The 21,849-nt window shown below is 51.3% G+C and overlaps 9 protein-coding genes across 9 annotated transcripts; 5 read left to right on the plus strand and 4 right to left on the minus strand.

Annotated features, from left to right (window-relative positions):
- The first annotated feature begins 637 nt into the window (after positions 1–637).
- AUEXF2481DRAFT_540036 (uncharacterized protein) lies at positions 638–2,426 on the plus strand. Its single transcript, XM_013491037.1, has 3 exons — positions 638–944; positions 1,002–1,415; positions 1,463–2,426. Exons 1-3 carry the CDS (start codon positions 846–848, stop codon positions 2,399–2,401), a joined length of 1,452 nt encoding a protein of 483 aa, XP_013346491.1. The 5' UTR covers positions 638–845; the 3' UTR covers positions 2,402–2,426.
- Positions 2,427–2,451: 25 nt separating this feature from the next.
- On the minus strand, positions 2,452–4,270 carry AUEXF2481DRAFT_27028 (uncharacterized protein; the record flags this gene model as incomplete). The annotated part of the gene is made up of 2 exons (XM_013490767.1): positions 2,452–4,153; positions 4,212–4,270. 2 exons carry the CDS (start codon positions 4,268–4,270, stop codon positions 2,452–2,454), a joined length of 1,761 nt encoding a protein of 586 aa, XP_013346221.1.
- A 2,231-nt stretch (positions 4,271–6,501) lies between these two features.
- AUEXF2481DRAFT_27029 (uncharacterized protein) lies at positions 6,502–8,123 on the plus strand (the record flags this gene model as incomplete). Its single annotated transcript, XM_013490768.1, has 7 exons — positions 6,502–6,773; positions 6,827–7,066; positions 7,123–7,289; positions 7,347–7,404; positions 7,455–7,608; positions 7,664–7,738; positions 7,812–8,123. 7 exons carry the CDS (start codon positions 6,502–6,504, stop codon positions 8,121–8,123), a joined length of 1,278 nt encoding a protein of 425 aa, XP_013346222.1.
- A 101-nt stretch (positions 8,124–8,224) lies between these two features.
- AUEXF2481DRAFT_539277 (uncharacterized protein) lies at positions 8,225–10,462 on the minus strand. The gene has a single exon (XM_013491038.1). It carries the CDS (start codon positions 10,020–10,022, stop codon positions 8,685–8,687), a length of 1,338 nt encoding a protein of 445 aa, XP_013346492.1. The 5' UTR covers positions 10,023–10,462; the 3' UTR covers positions 8,225–8,684.
- Positions 10,463–10,859: 397 nt separating this feature from the next.
- AUEXF2481DRAFT_2599 (uncharacterized protein) lies at positions 10,860–11,692 on the plus strand (the record flags this gene model as incomplete). The annotated part of the gene is made up of 2 exons (XM_013490649.1): positions 10,860–11,429; positions 11,489–11,692. The coding sequence occupies 2 exons, from the start codon at positions 10,860–10,862 to the stop codon at positions 11,690–11,692; spliced, it is 774 nt and encodes a 257-aa protein (XP_013346103.1).
- A 204-nt stretch (positions 11,693–11,896) lies between these two features.
- On the minus strand, positions 11,897–12,664 carry AUEXF2481DRAFT_27032 (uncharacterized protein; the record flags this gene model as incomplete). The annotated part of the gene is made up of 1 exon (XM_013490769.1): positions 11,897–12,664. One exon carries the CDS (start codon positions 12,662–12,664, stop codon positions 11,897–11,899), a length of 768 nt encoding a protein of 255 aa, XP_013346223.1.
- A 217-nt stretch (positions 12,665–12,881) lies between these two features.
- Positions 12,882–16,592, minus strand: AUEXF2481DRAFT_63114 (uncharacterized protein; the record flags this gene model as incomplete). The annotated part of the gene is made up of 5 exons (XM_013490954.1): positions 12,882–14,280; positions 14,329–15,818; positions 15,879–16,274; positions 16,331–16,464; positions 16,529–16,592. The coding sequence occupies 5 exons, from the start codon at positions 16,590–16,592 to the stop codon at positions 12,882–12,884; spliced, it is 3,483 nt and encodes a 1,160-aa protein (XP_013346408.1).
- An 887-nt stretch (positions 16,593–17,479) lies between these two features.
- On the plus strand, positions 17,480–18,897 carry AUEXF2481DRAFT_540061 (uncharacterized protein). The gene is made up of 2 exons (XM_013491039.1): positions 17,480–17,818; positions 17,883–18,897. The coding sequence occupies exons 1-2, from the start codon at positions 17,728–17,730 to the stop codon at positions 18,767–18,769; spliced, it is 978 nt and encodes a 325-aa protein (XP_013346493.1). The 5' UTR covers positions 17,480–17,727; the 3' UTR covers positions 18,770–18,897.
- A 1,219-nt stretch (positions 18,898–20,116) lies between these two features.
- On the plus strand, positions 20,117–21,814 carry AUEXF2481DRAFT_63373 (uncharacterized protein; the record flags this gene model as incomplete). Its single annotated transcript, XM_013490982.1, has 3 exons — positions 20,117–20,352; positions 20,405–21,512; positions 21,566–21,814. 3 exons carry the CDS (start codon positions 20,117–20,119, stop codon positions 21,812–21,814), a joined length of 1,593 nt encoding a protein of 530 aa, XP_013346436.1.
- Between the last annotated feature and the right edge of the window lie 35 nt (positions 21,815–21,849).

Here is a 21,849-nt window from a genome sequence, read left to right on the forward strand (position 1 = left end):
ACTCTCGAACAACTCTCTCTTGTCTATCCAGGAGCCTCAGCCTTTAGCGTTACCAATGAATTACTCGATGCTGGTTGGAAAAACACGTATATGGCACGTTACTACTACGTTGTTCTTTCTTCTTCAGTCACGCCTGACCGAAGAAGGCACGTTGCATTGCGAACACGCATGATGGAAAACAACTTCGAGGATCCAGCCACGGGCGCTGCAGCTGCGGCGTTGGGTTCATACTTTGCTCTTCACGAATACAAAGAGATGGAACTACACGTCAGCATTACACAAGGTGTTGAATTTGGACGACAGAGCGAAATCAGCGTTTATGTAGTCGTCACGATTAACGAGAGAGGGAAAAGAGCCGTCGAGGAAGTGCGGCTTGGTGGTACTGCTACGCAGACATTGAGAGGGTCAGTCTTGGTGCCGCCTGTGTAGCTTACATGGAGCCTGGAAATCGCGAGATCAGAGTTTGCGTGTTTATTGGTAGTTTGGTCCACAGTTTCTGTGTCGTTCCTGTTTCACTAGGTTAAACTGAGTAACAGAGTTAAGGGTAGACTTTCCAAAATGCATGGAGCTTTCGTCCGATCTAGCCAGAATAATGGCTTTCCGTGTTTAGGTAACAAGATATTGGTAAGTTGTCTCGGTCTAAAAGCGTAAGGCCGGACTCGGAACGCTTAGTGCCGTACACACTCACGTAACAGAGTGGTTCTTGGGATCTTAAGGGATCATATGCCGATGTCGCGGAGTTGATTACTTTGAACATGTTCCACCCCTTTTTCTTGAGGAATTAGGTCTGCCACTCGACTGGAGCCACGAACGAATCAATATTGGACAGTCCAGATACCATTGTCATGGAGCTCGAAGCACATGACAATTCCGCTCACTCTTGTGAAGCCAGAAAAATCGTTCTCCTGGACAAAGACCGTCTACATCCTCATCGGTTCTCGAAGGTCTGCAATGAGACGAAGTCGCTCCTTGAAACATGCGTCTGACTGACTCAACGGCAGACCAGAAAGCTCTATGTCGCCCTGACCGTTGGGCTGCTCATGTTCAACAGCACTCTCTCCTCTAGTCTGCCAGGTGGCTCGTCATTCTACATCGCGGCACACTTCGAAATCACCGAGCCACTGCAGCAAATCTTGATTTCAACAACCTACCTTGCGGGTTATATCATCGGACCCTTGATATTCGCGCCAATGAGTGAACACTTCGGACGCAAGCAGTTATTGTTGTCGACAAGCGGACTCTTCTTCGTGATGTCTTTGGCCTGCATCTTTAGTCCAAGCTACACGGCTCTCCTGGTCTTCAGGTTCTTCGCGGGCATGGGCGGCTCTGCACCAATTTCCGTCATTGGCGGTGTCTACGCAGACATATATCCGGACCCTGGCTCCCGAGGGACGGCCACAGCTGCTTATACTATGGTCAGTCCGAGCGCATCAGCGAGTATCCGTGCTGACTTCCACCGTAGGGTACCACAATGGGCACCGTCTTAGGTCCGACCATATTTGGGTATGTGGCGTACGACAACTGGCGTATATCTTTCGTCCTGGTCGCGGCCCTTGCCGCAATTGCCTTCGTGGGGATGTTGTTCGTACCCGAAACCTATGTGCCAGTCCTCGAACAAATCCAAGCCCATAGAGCGCGATGTAGTACGTCGTGCCGAGTTCTTGTATCGAATAAAGATCTGGACGAGAGAAGTCTCAGCATCATTCTTTTGACCTCGACCAAGAGACCAGTCGAGTTGTTTGCCACAGAGGCGATTGTGTTTTTCTCGTCCTTATACTGCGCACTTGTTTTCGCCATTCTTTTTGTTTTCTTTGCAGCATACCCTTACATATTCCGTACGGTTTATGGCATGGACCACAAGACGTCAGGCTTAGCCTTCATACCCATTGGCGTAGGCACAATCGTAACAATGCCGTTATGCATGGCGTACGATCGATTTCGAGAGAAGCAGATGCAAAAGGGAAAGAGATGGGCCACCAAGGAGGAATATCGCAGACTCCCACTAGCTTGCGTGGGTGGAGCGCTGCTTGTAGCATCACTCTTTTGGCTCGGCTGGACTTCGAAGTCGTCATTTCACTGGATCGTACCAATGATGTCTGGTTTACCCTTCGGCATTGCTTTCAACCTAGTCCTCATAGCCCTCTTCAACTATTTGACGGACTCGTACGGTATATACTCGGCTAGTGCTCTAGCCGCAGCTAGCTGCGCAAGGAGTATCTTAGGAGCAGTACTACCTCTAGCTCAAGATGTTATGTACGCCAACCTGGGTATTGGCTGGGCTACGAGCATCCTCGCTTTCGCAGCCGTGGCGCTGATTCCTGTTCCGTTTTTCTTCATAGCATTTGGTCCTCAGATTAGACAGCGAAGTCCATTCTGCCAAGCTGCGCAGCAGTGTAAGTGAATTCGGTCTCAGAAACAACATTGTAACAATAATGTGTCTAGCTGTCAAGTTTAGTCTTGAGAAAGTACATCGATTGACCATGACGTAAAGTGTTTGTACGTGGTCAGCATTGTCTCATCAAGTCTGCTTGGTCCAGGAAGTGTGGTCTGGACATCAGGCAGGATTGCGATGCCTTGGCCGATAATATCATGATCGTCACCAAGGAGCTCAGGGTATTGTAAGAAGAATGCAGGATCGAGCTTATAAAGCGCGATGCCCTCATCCATGTGAAGCTTCTGAAACACCTGTCCTGCATATTCTTTGGTGAAAAGCGAAGCCGCAGTGGGCGCTGGGAGCCGATATTCTTGTGCATGAGGAAATCGCCTCTCATCCCCTGCCTCGCGGCCCATGCTTTGGATGATATCCCAAACTCGTAAGAAACATCGTCTTGATTGGCTGCCGCTTTGCACGAGGTCGCTCAAGTCGGCTTCGACAACGTATGATGTAGCCATGTCGCAAACGATGCTGTCAATACGAGGATTGGCGGCATGGAGAGTGATAAGCCGATCCCGGACGGAGGCAAATGGGCACCAATCGATGACAGCTGGATAAGTTTCCATCATTTGCAGAGCTGTTGGCCGGTATCGTGTAGCAAGTTTGATATATGTCTCTCGGCAAGGTCTGATTTGCCACATGGCAACTCCAGCAATATGTTGATAATACTTTGTCGGCGCATACCAACCAAGGACTTCAGGTCTTGCTAGGCTGTTGAACAAGGACAAGGTCACTGAAACAGACTTGAAAAATCTGTACATATCAGTTGACTGAATCTCCAGCAGCTCAAACTCTACATACCGCGTATAGTCTAGGACCGTAAGCTGGTTCATATATCTCAGACGACCGAAACAGTTTTTGATGGCATCCAAATGGTCAGAGAAATTAGAATTTGTGATGATAAGTTCATGACCAAATTGTGGAACACGGGCAAGCACCTCGCGATACACTGGTGGGCCCATCTGATATTCGTGCGACCAGATATTTGACAACTGGTTGTATGGAGAAATACGTTGCCTCTCAAGATCGGCCATCAGGTCGTCCTGTCCGAACTCTTGGGTCCAGGATTGGTGATCATGCGTCGGACGGGCATTCAAAGATGATGAGACAAAGTTGGTCGCCAAAGTATCCTCTGGCCAATTTAATTGCACAGCAATTGGATCTTGGCTCGTAACAGTGCTTGACATTACAGGTGCCGGGATGCAGTCGATTCCTTCTGAGGTGAGATTGGGCACTAGCATGCTGATGTTCTCTGCCACGATTGCTTCTTCCGAGAGCATCGCAAGGTCGTCCTGAAAGTACACTTCGGGCGCCTCGTCTTGCGAAGTACTCACGAGAGCAGAAGAGTTTTGCTCCGCGGGTTCACTTGATAAAGCTATACCGCGCCCGATACCTACTGACGCGGAAGCTGCTCCTTCGTCTTGCGGAGAGCTCCTATCTGTGACCATTCCTTCGTGACTTCCCGACTTGTCGGTCTCAGTCAAAGCCGCCGAGACTGCATCTAGCGTGCGATTCTGAGCAGCCATGGTATGGTTGATGTTGTCACGGGCTCGCGTCAACAACGATCGCAGCATAACATTTTCAGCTATCAATTTTGCCACTCGCTCATCCTCACTTTGACTTGCCTGCTCGAGACGACGCTCAAGATCCCGAACATACGTGGCGTGTCTTTCTCGAAAAGCTTGTTGAGCAACACGATTGCGGAGTTTTTTGTCGGTTCTGAACAGTAATTATATCTCAGCCTTATACAGAACAACAGGGGATTTATTCTTGCTACCTCATTATTGCGTCGTCGCTGGAATCGATACCATTGTTAGCAACACGACTTCTGGGCATCCTGTGAGAATTCGGTCATCATCTTAGCATGAAAGGCGATACAATAGAGCAAAAGAAAAACCTCTAGAAACACGGCAATATATCGGCTGAATTGGACCCGAAGATAAACGCCAAGCCCGCATTCAAGCTTTGAGATAAGGCGACCCTTCAGAGAGATCTGTCCGAGAAACACCTGTAGAACCGTATCATTCTCACAAACAGCCGAATTCTGGGCCAGCTCATGTCAAAGCTCAAGTGTCACTAAAGAAGAACAATAAGGCACACAGCAGCATGATATCTTCGTTGATCGTCCCGACCACAGTACTAATCTGGCGATCATCGGCTTACATATTAGAAATCATCACGATCTCCTGACAGGCGAAGAGTTTGAGTGAAGCACCGCATCACTCTTGAAGTGTTTCAACTCATCAGCGCAGGTAAACACACCAAGTACAACCCGAGGAAGAATGTCTGCACATACATCTCTGTAACCTCTGCTTGCATGTCAGCCACAACCCGATGGATCACTGCTGATAGAAACTTCTGGAGTACAAGATCAGACATTCGGTCGGCTACTCCAAGCTCAACGGGCATGACCAGTACTACCTAGGCGTCAAGCTTGACGTCGACGCTGGCATTGCGATCGAGGTCAGCATCGGCAAGTGGCAACGAGTCCAAATTATACAACGACCAGACAGCATACAGCAAGAACGTTGGAAAAACTTCACTTCTGACGCCGCCACACCCTCTACGACGACCAATTGCCATTACGTTGTCCGGCGCTGAAATGATCATCGTTAGCATGACAAGGTCTGGGGCTACAACTTCCTCGGTGACACTCAAGTCGAACACAAAGTCTGTGGCAACTTCGACAAGCACAAGCTTGAACAGCGCAATAGGTCATCCATAATGTTTGAAAGTTCTGGCGTAAACCCTCCATAGTTGCGTCCTGGGTGGCTTCCGGCATGGCATGCGACACTTCCACAGGAGTCTTAGGCATGAACAGCGCTGCGAAAACTGTGATGGCAGCGGGCTTTCCATCTGCCAGGACATGCGTGTGCGTGATGCTTCCTCTTTTACTATCAATGGGTATTGCACTGAAATCGTCCGTTCGAGCGATCCTTCAGCCTGCGGGCAAGATTTTGCAGGGCGGTGTTCTTGTCCGTCGTGTGGCCAACATATGCCAACAGTTCATTGTATCAACCACTGACTAGTACGACCCAGGAGGCTAGCCCTACTTCTCATTTGATCAAGATCGATGCAGCTATATTTCCCCGCTGATTACTTATGCACTGTCTCCGACTCAACTCAATTGAGTATTGATGTGTGGCGATGTAGGTTGCAGCGTGGTCGTCAATGGCATCACAACCCAACAGAACTTCACTACACGGAAGGCTTCACCCACGAGGATCATTCATATCACTGTCTTGGCCTATCCTGCTTGAGTGTGTTGTGTATGAAGACAGGCGCAGATCGCTCAATCGACCTCGGCCCAATCGTGCAAGTATAAGCTCCAACCAACGTGGTTAACTTCAATCGGTCGATCCCTGCACTGGATATCGCTGCGTGAATGTCGACATGGTCATTTCGAGAGCCTTCATTGGCGAGTGGTTTATGATGCGCCCGTGAATCGAACGTTTTCAAGCGCGGAAATCCCCCCGAATTGAGAGACGGCAGGAACCGCGTGTCATCGACGCATCAAGCTTCGATGACCACGCTTGCTTCCAAGGCAATTGCTTTTGGACAGTTGAACCATCCGCCACATCGAGACACCTTCCAATCAAACCTATCCTAACCTCAAAATGTCCGTGGCTCGGGTCGTCTGGGGTATCGAAATCCGGGGTGCGGGGTCTTCAGAAATGCCTAGGTACAATAAGAGTAATGCTCATTGGAGCATGACCACCCTTGCGGAAGCCGCCTTACCCAAGCGGGCGAGATCTTCAGGCTGATCATCACCGCTGGCCCATAACGTTTCAACGCAGCGCCAATGCAGACCACGCCGAGGTGCGATGTTATGCGCGACTGCTCGCGATGTCTCAAGCTTTTTTGTCGACGTTGCAAATCATTTTCATTTCATACCATGAGGAGTGCAGATCCATCAACGAATCGTCATGCGTGCGAGTCTGCGCTGGAAGTGCCTTATGATCAGCAAGACCAGACATGAAGATATATAAAGGTAGGAGCAGATCGCTTGATAGAAACCATCTCCTTCCTTCAAAGATCATTTCGACCTACTCTACCATCAGTCGATCATGTCCAACACTCTCAAAGTCCTGTTCGGCCTCGCGCCTCTTGCGGCAGCCTTCCCTGCCAGTGTCCTAGAAGCTGTCAAGTTCCATCCGGAACTTCAGGCTCGTGCCGACAATATCCTCCAAGAGAGACAGGCTGGTGCCGCTGCTGCTCAGGCTATATTTGAGCCCGTGCCTATCTTCAATGCTGCAGAGCAGTACGTCAACGTCAGTGCAGGTAGTGGACACGAATATGTTGCACCAGGACCGAACGATCTGCGCGGTCCCTGCCCCGGGTAAGGCTCACTTTTGGATGCTCATTCTCACCGTTTATTAACATCGTGTACAGCTTGAACGCATTCGCAAACCATGGCTTCCTGCCGCACAGTGGCTATGCTACCATCCAACAATTCATCGATACCACCGAGGAGGTTGTAGGCATGGGAACTGATCTCGCTGCCTTCCTCGCGGTTTTGGGTGCCGCTGTTGATGGCGATGGCTTGTCGTGGTCGATCGGTGGCACACCAGGCCCAGGTATTGGTGGTCCCCTCTCTGGTCTAGGTAATGGCCTTTCTGGCTCGCACAACAAGTGAGTAACGCATCGCATCATTTAAGCGCTGTGGCAAAGTCTAATCATGCTATCAGGTATGAGAGTGATGCCTCGCCGACTCGTCCCGATTTGTACGAGGCTGGTAATGACTACAAGACTGTTGCTAAGCAGTTCGAGCAACTCATCAGCGCGTCGCCCGGTGGTCAGGTGACGCTCGAGAGTCTCACTGCCTTCCGCTCACAGAGATTCGACACCCAGATCGGTGAGTACAATAGAACATAACAACTCCAAAGTACGCGAAACATGCTAACAAGTACAGCCAACAACCCTTACTTCTTCAACGGACCGTTCACCGGTGTGGCAGTGCAGCCCGCAGCGTAAGTAAAGTCGTCTCCAAGCATCGACATATGCTAAATTCATTCATCAGATACACATTCATCTACCGTTTCATGGCCAACCATTCAGCTGAAGCCCCCTACGGCTACTTGAGCTACGACACAATCAAATCGTGGTTCGGCATTACCGGCAATCAGGGCTCATATGTGGCACACCAAGGCCAAGAGAAGATTCCCGACAACTGGGTGAGTCAAACCACAAGAGAATGACGCTGGAATGATAGCTAACAATGATTCTCAGTACAAACGCGCACTCGCATACCCTTACTCGATCCCTTACTTCGCATCGGATCTCCTCAACGCTGCACTTCTTCACGTACGTATATGACATGGCAGAGCAACTTCCTGATATTTATCCTTCCGAGCAATTGCTAACGAGTGCCATATAGCCCAAGTTCCTCAACGTTGGCGGAAACCTCGGCAAGACCAACACTTTCACTGGCGTTGATGTCACCAACCTTACTGGAGGCGTTTACAACGCTGGAGACTTGCTCAAGGGCAACAATGCCGCTTGCTTCGCCTACCAGTTTGCTGCTCAGGCCAAGCCAGATGTCGCGCTTAGCGTCTTCAACTTATTGAACCAGGCTCTGGGAAGCGTCTTGAGTGTATTGGGCTGCCCGCAGTTGCAGCACGTTGACGATGCTCAACTCCAGATGTTCCCAGGATACCAGAAGAGTACCCAGGCTGGCATCACCAAGTAAAGTAGCTCGAGGCTGATGAAGAAACATGACGATTGATAGTTAGTGAGTTCGTAATCTGGACAATAGCAGTAGTCACAATGGTCAAAACGCTATACTTTTTAACAAAATTATCATTTCCCTGATTGTCATCCGTTTCTCAAGTTCACAAAATAAGCTTACGAATTTCGTGCAAAAGACAAAACATACAGCAGCAGGGATTCCCACGTGGTCACCCACCGTAGTACTAATCTGCCGTTCAACTGCTTATGTATGGCAGAGCGGACGGGATGCCCAGTTTTCAGCTGACTGTGGCCGTATGTGCTTGATTCGGCATCAAGCTGCTGTTTATCTCTCGGTGACAACGCCACTTTCGCAGGACATCCCTAAGAAGAGACGAACGTCTTCTGTTCTGTCCGTGAAGACCATACTCCCAGGCGGAGATGCGGACAGTCGGGTGTTTCAAAGGATTGTCTAAATTGCAAACCGGACAAAGATTGTCATGAAACGGTCATCGAATATATGTGTTGCTATGAATTTGTAGAAGACGCTGAAACGACAAACATAAGGAGAAAGTCATTAAATCTATCGGCCACCGACACGGATGACGCCAGCAGCCATGAGCTTCTGGACCTTGGCCTTGATGCCAGGGTTCTTCATGTGCTCCTGGAGAGCAGCAGGGTCGCCCTTGGCTTGTTGCAGAATAGACTGCATGACGGGGTCTTGGAGGATAGACAGAATTTCGGGATCACGCTGGATGCGCTCCATGGTCTCCTCCTCGGTCTCTCCATCGCGAGCGCTGTATTGTGCCTGGATGGCCTTTTGCATCTGCTGCTCAATCTCGCGTTGGTTCTTACCGTCCTTGTCGTGGGCCATGGCCTCGTTGCAGACATCAATGACCTTGCTGTGCTCGCGCATGGCAAAGAGAGCTTGGGCCTTGCGGAGGTAGGCACGGATGAAGTTTTCGTCCTTTGCGATGGCGGTGTTGCAGTCGTCGACAGCGGCGGGGAAGGTGAGCAGCTTGATCAAGCAGGCGGCACGGTTTGAGTAACCACGGGGGTCTTCGGGTGCGCGCTTGACCATCTCTGTGTAGGCTTCGACGGCAGCGGGCCAGTCGGCCTCCTTGAACTTCTGGTTTCCGAGCTCACGAGCCTCCTCGGCCTTTGCGGGGTCCAGGTAAGCATCTCTCTCGGCCTTGATCTTGGCCTTCTCGGCAGCGCGCAGCTTGGTGAGGACATCGGGAGTGCGGTGCTCAGTGAGTGATCTCTGGTAGTTGTCGATGGCGTTGGGCAGGTCACCCATCTTTTCGTATGAGGTACCGATGCGACCGAAGGCCTTTGCGATAAGTTTGAAGTCGGCAAAGACCTCACGACCGTGCTCGACGGCCTTCTTGCAAGCCTCGATGGCACCCTCGTAGTCACCCTTCTCGAACTTGGCAGCACCAAGGTTGGTGAGGTAGGTGATGTCCTTGTACAGGTCCCAAGCCTTGGTGTAGTGCTCAATAGCAGCATCGAATTGTCTCTTCTTGTAGTTCTCGGTACCCAGGGCCTTCTCCTTGTCGGCCTCCTCCTTTGCCTTCTTTTGTGCAGCAGCCTCCTCGTCTTCGGGCTCGGATTCGGGCTCGGGGGCCTTTGCGGGTTCGGGTTGGCTGGGTCTGGCGTCAGGCATAGGGACGTCCTCCTCGGCCTCACCTCTCTGCTGGCCACCCTGCTGTTGCTGTGACGAAGGGTCGGCGAAAGACATGTCGATACCAAGCAGAACGCTCATGACCTGCAGGAAGCGAGGGTCTTGCATGGCCTCACCCATCATGCTGGGGTTGGACTTCATCTGGTTCAGCTTCTGCATGAAAGCGGCATCGCCGAGCAGCGAGGCAGTCTTGGGGTTGGCGGCGAGCTTCTGAATCATCTGAGGGTCGTTGAACATGTTGCCGAGTCCGCCGGTAGCGTCGGCGCCGTCTTCATCGGCCTCAGCCTGGATGGCACGTCTGACGGCCTCGAGACCGGACTTTGCTTGTGCGTTGTTGGGGTCGAGCTCTATCGCCTTTTCGAAAGCGTCCGTGGCGTCGACTGTAGCACTGTCAGTCTTTGGCCCTTGGTTTGTTGAAGCAGCAGTGGAGTTAACTCACCAAGGTTGCCCAAGCCGTGCAGGGCAGCACCCTTTCTGCCCCAACCCTTGGCCCAGTCAGGCTTGATCTCGGTCGTCTTTGTGGCATCGTCCAGGGCCTTCTGCCAGTCTTTCAATGAAGCGTATGCGCCGGAACGGTTGGAGTAGAGGACGTGGTTACTGGGATCGGCTTCAATGGCCTCTCCGAACTTCTGACTGTTGCTCTGTCAGCATGAGGAAGGCACCATCGAGTGCTCGTTTGCAACTTACGCAGCGCCTTCAAAGTCCTTTGCAGCAAACAGCTTGTTGCCTTCTGCCTTGAGTGCGTCGGCCATGATTATAGTGTGAGTGGTAGATTAAAGCAGTGGGTATCAAAAAAACGAAACAATCAATCGATGAGATGTGAAAATACGTGTATGGTGGGAAACAGCTTGTCACAGGCAGGTGAATATATCCTCAGCTTCAACTCTCTCTCCTTCTCTCCCCAGAAGCGTCTAGAAACATTTCGAGCTCCATGTTTTGCTTGGCAAAGAGCAGAGCAGAGCCGCGGCCCTTCATCATCTACGCAACCCACGCTTTGCGAACGGCAACTCCACCCGACTTCTTCCCATCTGTACCCTCGTACTACGCTATCACATCCGATTCCGATAACAAAAAATGTACGGCCAACCATGGTGCCGCGACGGCATCAGAGTCGAGGATCTCTCACTTCAGTACGCTCCCAAAAGCGGTGTCGACGCGTGGGGACGCGAGAAGCAACAGCCCGTCCTCCTATCAGTCTCTCTGTCCTTCCACCGCGGTTTCGACTCTGCCGCGAGCCAAGATGCCCTGGATGAAAGCACAATGCACTATGGCATCTTGTCAAAAAACCTTCGTTCCTTGAAACCCGTTCAAAGTTGGGAAACTCTTGATGAATTGGCCCATCGCATACATCAAGCCATTCTGGACACCCCTCCCGGCGCGTCCTTGATTCAGTCGTGTCAAATTGAGATCAAGCTGCCCAAAGCCAGTCTGTTGGGTGATTGTGCCAACTATGTCTACTTCGTTGAAGGCGAGGAACACATTGGCAGAGTGTTGCATCTGTCTCGCATCTTCATACCTACTTTAATCGGTGTCAATGACAACGAGAGGACCGCCAAGCAAAAGCTTTTTGTCAGTGTGTGGATAGACAGAATACAGGCAGACGACTCGCAGTCGTATCCTGAGCTCGAAAGAATCATCACTCAGGTGAGCACGAGTCGTCATCCATCTAACATACAACTCCCAGTGCTAATGTGTTGATACAGGCCATTGAACCTACAGAATTTGAGACCTTGGAGTCGCTAGCCATCTACGTTCTCAAGGTTCTGAAGATGAACTACACACCTCTGCAATCGCACGAGACCAGTGTTCGTCTGAGATTGGAAAAGCCTCAAGCTGTTCCTCATGCCTCGGCTCCTATCATCGAGATCGTCAGGACTTCTGATGAGCTGGCAGCCATGATCCGCTGATCCTGACGCCGAACTTTCCTTGAATACACGAGCATAGCATGGAAACGAGGAGTTGAAAAGGTTCTGCTTGTTGGTGTGGGGTCGTCTTGGAGTTGTGGTTACAAAACAGTGGTTTGTTTAGGATCAATTGTCCATTTTGGATGAATACCGTTATTACCTGTCACTGACCCATGACACTATTATCTGAAGACAGAGGCCCAGTCATCACTCGGCTCCTCGGAAGAAGTACAAAGGTGCACTAGTAGCACTGTGTACACTCTTCATCCTGACTACTGCACACTCAAACACCCCTTCAACTTGTCCATTTCTTCGAGTCTGTGGATATCCAGACTGACCTTTTCCCTTGTCACCCTTGCGAGCAGCAACTCTCAAGTCTGACAAGCTCTTCACACCTCTGAGCGATCGAGCACGGCTAAGCAAAGACTTTCTCCGACTGGGCTTGGCAACTTGAGCCTGTTCGGCATCTTGCCCTTCACCGTGCCTGTCATCCTGCACCAGAGCATTTGCTCTTTCCACAACAAGTGTAGAAGTAGAGTGCCTGCGACGGCGAAGTACTGCGGGCGCATTTGTGTTCGAGGCTTTGGCTAAGAACTTTGAGACAACTCGGTGCAGTCTTCCACGTCGTTCAAACAGTCTGCGACGTTCTTGTTCTTCGGTGGAAGCCCGCTTGTCGTGCATTTTGATGCGTCCGGGGACTTCGTGCCAAAAATCGCGTCTCGTTACATCGAAAGAATTATCAACATCTGGGACGATGTTTTCCTCTGTCGTGATCTTCGAGGCAGTCGCGAGATTTAGGTCATCGTTCACTGCGTTCTCGACGTTCGACATCGACGAAGGAATTGGACAAAGCAGAACAGGTGCGGATTGAACGCGTTCCCTGTAAACAAAACACCCGAAGGTAAGCAAAATTAAAGGTGTAAAAGGTGAGATAGCCATTGGCATTATAGCATTGTTCTTCAAGTCTCTCAACATGGAAGTAAGAAAAGAAGTGGAAAGTGAGAACCACGTGGGGACTTGACTCGTGAATTAGGAAAACAAGACCAAGAAAAACGCGTTTCCAATCGCTGCAAGCGAATCTTTGTACTCGTGAAAAAGTGAAGTGGTCCGGTGCATATGCGACACAAGAGAAAGAAAGGAACCTGACGGATTGAGTGAAGAAGGAGGAAGGAAAAAAGGAGATGTTTTGTGATCACCTTCTCCCTATACTTCCGTCTCTGCTCGACACCGCACTCCTAGACCCAGTACTCTGCCTCTTGATCAATCTGCTATCACGATCGTTTGGGCTGTGCTTGTCGCTTGGTAGTGCTGAAAGTACATCACCGGCTGAGTCTTTTGCACCGACTCCCAAATGTCGACCAGTCTTCTGGTCTATCTTGAACTCAATGTACTGTTGTGCGGCTCGTGACAAGGGTATGGGCGCAGGTTGTGTTGGAATTTCCGCTCCATTCTGTAGCAAGAGCTCCGCAACAGGGAAAGGCTTTCTGGTAGGGGTGGGGGTTGTCGGGCGTGATGGCTGACCCATCGGGCTCAAGCCTGGTGATGAAAGAGTTGACGATCCACTGCGCTGTTGCACAAAGGAGCTGGAAGGGGAGGCAGGGTCTGCAGCCGCGAGAGCAAGGAACACAGCATGTGTCCCACGAGAACGGTCTGCGGCGTTGGGATTCGCTCGCAGTGCGAGAGCATACAACACTTTTTGGATGTTGTTTTGTTTGATACTGACAAGCAAGGTGTCGTCTGGGCTCTTGAAATGTGCCATGGCATCTGTCGAGCCTTGAACGTACAATCGATCGCTATACTTGCCTGTGATGAAGTGCAGACGTTGCTCCCGGGTCACATTAGGACCCGGTTTGAGGAAAGCATCAAGCTTTGCTTCCCAGACCATGTTGCTAACACGGTTGCCAACCAACATGAGTAGTTCGATGATGTCGGGTGTGAAGGCGGACGTGTCGAGTGTTAACGATCGCACTTTGGAAATATGCGTTCCCAACGACCTGTGAATGCCACTGCACTCGATACACAGAATTATGCCGAGATTGATCGAGACCCACTCAACCTTGTGCTCGGAATTACAATCGGCGCAGTACTTGTTGCCAGCATCGGATTCTCGAATCTGGTTCAGAAGGGCTGATGGCGTCTCATTGTCGGGCTTCATGTAGGTTGGCTTATCACCTGTAGTGGCATGGCGCGAGACGATCTTGCTCGAAGAGCTTATGTACGACGAGGTCGCGTTGGTCGATGCTCTTTGGGAAGAGAAGGGTGTGGTCTTTCCAGTCAACACCGCGGCGATCGTATTTCGTGCGGAGCTGACTTTTTCGGTGCTTGGTGCACTGGTGGATGGTCTGGTTTCGAAAGCACTCTGTAGAGCATTATTGATAGATGCAATCCATGACCTCATGTCCTCTTCGGAGGGAGCCTGGTATACACGGGTGAACTGTGGTGTGATGACTTCGAAACAGAATCTTCTGTCAGCGTTGCGAGCTTCTCTCACTGACGCGACTCGCAAGTCAATAGGATCCATATGGAGGTCCAGCTTGTCTTTCCAATTGGCATATTCGGACAGCTTCCCTTGATCGAGCACTATCCAGAACCTACTTTCGTTAGCAGATGTCTAACATGTTGAAGAACAGACGACTTACTTATGCCAATTGGCTTTGTTCATGATAGGATCGACATGGCTGCCGGGTCGGCTCAAAGACCACAACAGGCCTTCTTTTTTGAACTGGCCAGTACTTGCAGCAGAGGTGGCGGAAAGATCTTTCTCTTCTAGGTCTCGGATACCCTTGAACTTGTTGCTAGTGTTCCTCACAGGCAGCGGGCCGCTGGTGCTCGAGCTGTTCGGAGAAGTGACACTAGACGGGAACCCATTGAGTGCTGAGGGTGAGGTGGACATGATGGAGTTGCGCGGCACTGATATGATGCTACTTGCACGGTCAAGTTGTGTGACACCTGATGTGTTGAACAGCGACGGTGGGTTTTCGATCTCGGGTGATTTGGCACTGTTGGTCTCCAACGCTCGTCTCTTCTCCTCGCGCTCCGTGCGCTGCATCTGGAACTCCACATCGGCGTTTGATACTTCACGGTTCAGAGCCTCTAGCTGTGGTAGCATCTCCTCAACCTTTTTTGCCGTAGTAAGATATCCTCGAGCTTGCGCGGATGCGTATTTTGTAAGCTGAGACAAGACTTCTTGCTCTTTCCGGCCTCCGTTCAAGTCATGCATGAAAGATGAGTAATCGAAACGCTTCAGCTCAAAGGTTCGTCGCTTTGCTTGATATTTAGCGTCGCTCTCCACACGTTTCTTTTCTTTAAGTGATTCGGAGCGTTGGCCCAAGTATTTGCTGACGTAGGCATAGTAGTCTTTGCTTTCTTCATCGAAATCACGTCTCTTGGACTCTGCTTGTTTAATGTCGAGGCTGTAAAGCTTGTTGATGGGCTCAATAATGAGTTTCTGCAGGTTTGCATTATTTTGGCGCTCGTAAAGCAAAATCTCTCTTGCGATAGAGTCGAAATAGTGCTCAAGAGCTGGACGGACGGCATTCGCGTTCGAGTTGGAAGCCTCCCTAAGCGCGTCCATAAAGGCAGAATGGGCGTCGTTGCAGGCAGTCTGGGCGGCTTGGGCTGCTTCGGCGGCTCTCAAGACTCTCTTCATACGAGATCTCATCGTGCCAGTTTTTTGCTCCAAGGCTCGCATAGTTGCTCTGAAGACAGGGCCATCATCGCTAGTGCTAGCATCCTCGGCAGGTCGTCCAACACAGCTGATGTCGACCTTGTGGGATGGTGATGGCCCTCCATTGGTCATGGAAGGGACTAGTCCAAGGCCGTACTCTGGGATTGCGTCGATCATGGGCGAAGAGGGTTCACGAAAATCGCGGTAGTCTCGGAAGTCTCTGGGATCGCCGCCGTCCGAGTCACTGACAGCGCTAACCCTAGACTCGATGGACTGAGCAGATGGCACCCTAAGCCGAGGGGGAGATAACGTAGGTGAATTCAACCAACGCTGTGTGTCTTGTGTAATGTCAGCTTGGACAGGTTGCGCAGAAGCTAGCGTGTTGGAGAACGTACTGGTGACCCAGAAAGAGAAGCTGGCCAGTGTCTCGAGACGGTGAGCGCGTGAATTGTATTCAACAAACTGTCGGGATGGTCAGCACGACGTTCTATGTTAGTAGAGCGGTAGCGGGAGGATTTTTACGCTGCAGGTATTGCGCCAGCCTCCTCCGTGGTCCTCGGACTGCTTTGGAGGCTTCCACTTCCAGGACCACTGAAACTGAACCGACGGTACACCACCTGTGTTATAGTCGCCCACAAGCTCGACGTTTGCGTTCCTGTGCAAATTGGGGTCGGCATGGAACTCGCGCGTGACGAGCTGGTCGATCTCTCGTGGATTCGAGCCTTGAACGTAGGTCAGGCCGCATAGCTGTGTGTCGGAAGCGGGCATCCCAGTAGGAGCGACATGGTGATCGCCAATGATGCTCGAGGGAGCCGAAGTCGTTTGGCGCAAGACGCATGTGAAGTTGAAGGTAAGCTCTTCATCGTTGGCCAGGCGCAAGAGGAAGGCAGGAGAGGTGGACGAGAGAGGTTCGGGGTCCTTTGATGGATTAGCGCTTGCTGTATGTGTGGGATGGTGGAAGCAGATCGGAATACCTGGACATATTCGACAGGGGTGCTGTCGCCCGAGTCACGCTTTGCGTGGTAGCGCGAGGCTGGGAACGAGTTGGGCGCGAGCGAGACGAGGGTGCGCCCTCGGGAGCTCGTTATGTTGACATGTGCGATCGAGACTGTGGATGGTATAAGTGTCAGAGAGAGCAACAGCACGACAAAGGCTATCCGAGTTGTACGCACATCTCGTCTGGTCCTTGAAGTAGACAGGAGCGCCATCGTCTGTTCGGCTTCCTACGTTGCCCATCCTGGGAGCAGGCCAGACGCGCTCCCAGCGCCGGAGCAGAGAGCGTTAAGGTCGAGAATCGTGTCGGCTGGAGTAGCGGTATGCGACGAGTGCGACGGGGCTGACGATGTGAATGCGCTGGCTTGGACGCTATGTAACTGCGCTGGCGATGCGGCTGAGAGATATGACGACGATATGATTGCTGAAGAATTAGACGCGAGACGCTGCAAAACACGCCTCTTCAAGACAGAGGCAGTAATTAACGTTATGGCGGAAAGGACAAGAGGCTGCGAGATTGCTGCCACTGTTGACTGAGCCGCAATCTTCTGTTGGCTAAAGCTGCTCGTACCTTGACATACTCCACACCCAAAGCACGGCATGTCTGAATCGTCATGACACCGAAAGTGTCCACTTCTGATGCGAACTCCTGAACGACCGTTGCGAAACTCTATTCTTGCCATTCGATGCCATCTATAGACTGTCCACTACCTTACCTACCTTCTCCTGACTCCTTCGCCAACGTGGCATCACCTCGTTTGTCTTCTCTCGTCCAACACGTTGCAACGACCAACGCGCCTGAGCAGTCCACCCAAATGATCGTCTTGCAAGTCGCAAGCATGCGCCATCGAGGCAGTGTTGCTACTGTGGTCGTGCGTTAGTCCCATCATTTGCGCTTTGAACATCTTGGAAAATGTCTCTGCCCTTCGTGCTCACGCCTCAAACATGCAAGCAATATCATCCATCCAATGATGCCCTTCTGTATCATCTGTCTCCTATCGCTTGCTTGCTGTCCGGCCCGCTTCGAACCAACTTGTGTTTCAGCCCTTGCCGCCCGTGCATCATGACGCTGTCTGCATTTCGTGTAGCTTCGTACTTGACTCGCTCGTGTGCACTCTCACACTCCCTCACACACTCTTTCGACGGCCTGCCTTCTCTTAGTAGCTATGCTTGCACAAACCATAAAGCCATTTCAGCAGTTGTTGTCGACGCACTACTAGAAGACCAGGCATGACTGTAGATCATCTTCTTGATCCCAAGCCGAGGTTCCTCGGCCAAGAAATGGCGGGGGATCTATGACCTGGCGTAACACCTTCCAGTGTGCATCTTGCGGCCTCCTTTCTCGTGATACACGACCAACCAGACAGCTCTGGGCATCATGTATCCCTTTTCCGATGCCACTACCGTCACCTCAACTGGGACTCACACGTACACCGCAAACTTCATCAAGGATTACTGCATTGGCTCAGGTATGAACCCAATCTAGATAATCGGCCACTTCCATCCAGTGTTCCTTATGCCATCATCTTGTAGTCCCTCATGGCGGATACATCACTTCCTGCTTCATGCGCGTGGCCGAGCTGCACTTCGCCACGACCCTGAAGAAGCAGAATCAGCCGCATACCATGTCAATGCATCTGGAGTTCCTTCGACGTACCAGCATCGGACCCGCACTGTTCAACGTCAGAGATGTGAAAATAGGCAGAGGCACCTCAGTCATCCATGTAACGCTCTTCCAGGAGGGAGGTGACCGCGAAGAAGTGGCCGCCTACATCACCAACAGTAATCTCATCACAGAGGAAGGCACATCCTTCCCTACAGGCTGGAAGCTGGAGCCGGCGCCACCTAGTGCCGACGTGCGCGCCCTCAAAGCTGGTACTGACGATACGTGGAAAGAGCAAAAGTCCATGCCCTTCGCCATCTTCCGTCGTGCCAGTCAACACGTCAACTTCTACTTCCCCAAGCAAGGTCAACGTATGCGCAGTCTGGCAGACCAATGGATGTGCTTCAGCAATGGCGAGCGGTTTACCAATGCCAGCTTGGGCTACGTTTCCGACATGTTCCCCCAGATCCTCGAGAGCTATCGGACAGGCAGTGACCCCTATGCCGTTGAGCCTTTGCGTGACGCCAAGGAGATAAATGAGCTGGCTGCTCAGCAAAAGGGCTTCTCTTCCGCTTGGTATCCGACCCTCTTGTTGAACCTCGACATCAAGAAACTGCTTCCAGAAGAAGGTGTTGAGTTTCTGTTCCTGAGAGTACGCGCAAAGCAAATCAAGAATGGCAGATATGATCTGGAAGTCATCATCATGGACGATGGCGGAGATATTGTCGCGCTGAGCCATCATGTCTGCATGGTCATGTCAGCTCAGAGAAACCTGCAACCAAGATCGAAGCCGGCAGACAAGCCAAGTAAGCTCTAAATGGTTATGCTCTATGTGTAGAATAGTGTACATGCCAATTTAGAAGTATTGTCATTGTACCGCAAATCTCCAAACGTTGCGTACAACCCTCTTGCTGTCGAGGTTGGAAGACCCACAGATCATTTCTTTGTCTTATATCGACGAATAAAGTTGCCCACGATCATATATCGTTTCTAGACAATACACGGAGAGGCCCCAAAAAGATTGTCGTTCTGCTGCAAGTGCTGTTACCCAGCATTGAGCGACATTGCCAGTAATGAATAGCATGCAAGTACAACGGCAGGGTCGTGTAGCCGGCAAGGAGAAGTGGGCAGAATTTCACCGCCTACAACACGGACGAAGGCGGTACTCGAGTATTGTCTTTCGAGGATATCTAAGCACTGATTATGTTTCCGCATCTTATGGAGAGATTTGAACAGATTCCGTGTCTAGACCGATCAACTGATACCTGAGATCATGCAGTGGACCTGCTTCGGACCATTCGATGTACGCCAAGGCCTTGCAATGTAGCTTTGAAGCGCGACAAATCTGATGATCCGAGCCTGCTCTGAATTGTCGTGACTTATTTTTCGGGTCTCTCTAAGCATACGGTCTGTCACTCTCAAGGAACTGCCGTCTATATTGTGGGTGTGCTCTCCACAGGACCCAATATCTCCTCGAGCTTCTCCACCCCTTCCGTCACGGCTCCACGACGATCTTTTCCATGTGGGCAGCTTCGGATCGATTCCCTGCACGCGGCGAGTGCCTCCTTGCCGTGTCACGCCGTTCGGCATGTTCATAGGCGTTTGACTCAGAGGCCGATTTCCTCCTATCGGATCATCGGGAGCAATGGTCACCAGATGATTGGAGGAACTTGCTGACTCGCCGACTGCGTATTGCCATGAAGTCCGGCCGTCCTACGCAGCGCTTCACTGCTCTAATCATACCGGAATTTTACGAAGAAACATGAGTGTCTACCTCGCCAGTAAGAGGTGCGAGATCACGACCGCTAGCTGCCCTACGTGACAAGCACCGCCGTGATTCACTGGGCATACCTTGACAAATTTGGCTCGTGCCCAGAGTAGCCACTTTTACGCCACCAAAGCGGGATGGTAACGATACAACAGCGCTCCAAGAGATTGGACCAATCAACGTTCGATCGCCGCTCGCGATTGCCTCAGATACCGACAGCACTCCGCACGTATCGTGAGCATTCCTTCTCATTGTACTTTACCCACATATAGCCGCCGGAGAGTTGAATTTCCGTAGGAGAAGATGCTCATAAGTATAAACAACGTCCCCCAGACTCTCCCCACTACCCCAGTCTCAACCCCAGACCCACCTATCGTATCTCCACACCTCTATACTATGGATTCGACGGTCGAGAAGGGCAACGCCCAACACCTGGAGCACGCCTCCGACACATCTGGAGATCACAGCAATGCGAAAGGCATTGCAGTCGCGTATGAGGAGGGCAAGGACGCCGGCCTAAGTGAGGCTCATATCTGCAGCGAGGAAGACAGCAAACGCATCCTTCGAAAGACCGACATTTACATGCTCTCGCTGCTGTGCATGGTCTACTTTCTTCAATCAGCAGATAAAGGGTACGAGATTCTTGCACAACACGCGAAAGCAGAGTTCTAACTTCATCGACAGTATCATCGGTCTGACAGCTGTCTACGGCCTGAAGAAAGATGCCCATCTCAAGGGCAACGACTACTCGAACATCGGTAACATCGGTTACTACGCACAGCTTGCAGTCCAGCCTCTAGCTGCATGGGTCCTCGTAAAACTGCGATACCGCCAGGTTCTGCCTGTCATCATTACATGCTGGGGCATTTCTGTGGCCGCTGGACTTGCTGGATCGCGCAGCTACGGTGGTTTGATGGCCTCTCGCTTCTTACTCGGAGCTTTTGAGGCTGCCGTAGTCCCTCTCTTCTCCATGATCACCATTGCGTTCTACAGACGTTCTGAACAGCCTTTCCGTGTTGCATGCTGGTACAGCTGCTACGGTTTGAGTACACTCATCAGTGCACCTATTGTCTACGGATTTGGACGTATCCACTCGTCCACGCTCTACCGCTACCAAGTCGTTTATCTTTTCTTCGGTCTTCTGACTATTGCCATCGGCCTCATCACTTACTGGTGGGCGCATGACAGCCCTGGAGAAGCCCGCTTCCTGTCTGCCGAAGACCGCCTGAAGGCTGTTGACCGTCTGAAGGCCAACCAGCAGGGTATCGTTTCGCATAAGTTCAACTGGAAGCAAGTCGCCGAGGCCTTCACCGAGCTCAAGTACTGGCTCTTCATGATCATGGTCATCGCAGTCAACGCTGGCGCTTCCGTGTCATCTGTCTTCGGTTCGATTATCCTCCAGAACTTGGCTGGTTTCACCCCCGACCAAGCTGTGCTGCTCAACATGCCATCCGGTGCATTGCAATTCGTTTCCATTCTTGGAGCCTCTTATCTGGCTTACCGCTTCAAGCGCAAGTCACCTTTCCTGCTTGGTCTTGTGACTATCGTAATTGTTGGAGTCGCCTTGATGGTTGCACTTCCCAAGACCAAGGAGAACAAGGGCGGCCTCCTCGCAGGATACTATTTGATCGCTTTCGTCTATGCCATCAACCCTCTACTCATCTCTTGGATGGGTGGTAACTGCGCTGGTCAGACCAAGAAGGCCATCTACTACACTTCATTCAACGCCGGAAACTCTGTTGGCAACATCATCACACCCTATATCTTCAACTCGAAGTTTGCGCCTCAATACGTAAGTCATTGTGATTGTCACATAACGAAGTTATAATCTGACACGGCATCTAGGTCAATGCTCTCAAGGGTATTCTTGTTATCTGGATCATTCTTTGGTGTGTCGTTATTGGTCAAATCGCCAACATCATGTGGATTCAGAAGAAGAAGGGCAACCAGCGTGAAGCTGCCGGTCTGCCCAGAAACTTCGAGGACTTCTCGATGAGTTCAAAGTTCCACGAGGCTGGTGCTGAGATCCATGGCGAGAACGGTCTGCAGGACATGACGGACAAGCAGAACCTTTACTTCCAATACCTGCTGTAGTTGTATGGTTGCTCATGACTAATATACGAATTGTC

This window comes from Aureobasidium subglaciale (assembly GCF_000721755.1).
Source record: "Aureobasidium subglaciale EXF-2481 unplaced genomic scaffold scaffold_4, whole genome shotgun sequence".
In the NCBI taxonomy this organism is placed as follows: Eukaryota; Fungi; Ascomycota; class Dothideomycetes; order Dothideales; family Saccotheciaceae; genus Aureobasidium; species Aureobasidium subglaciale.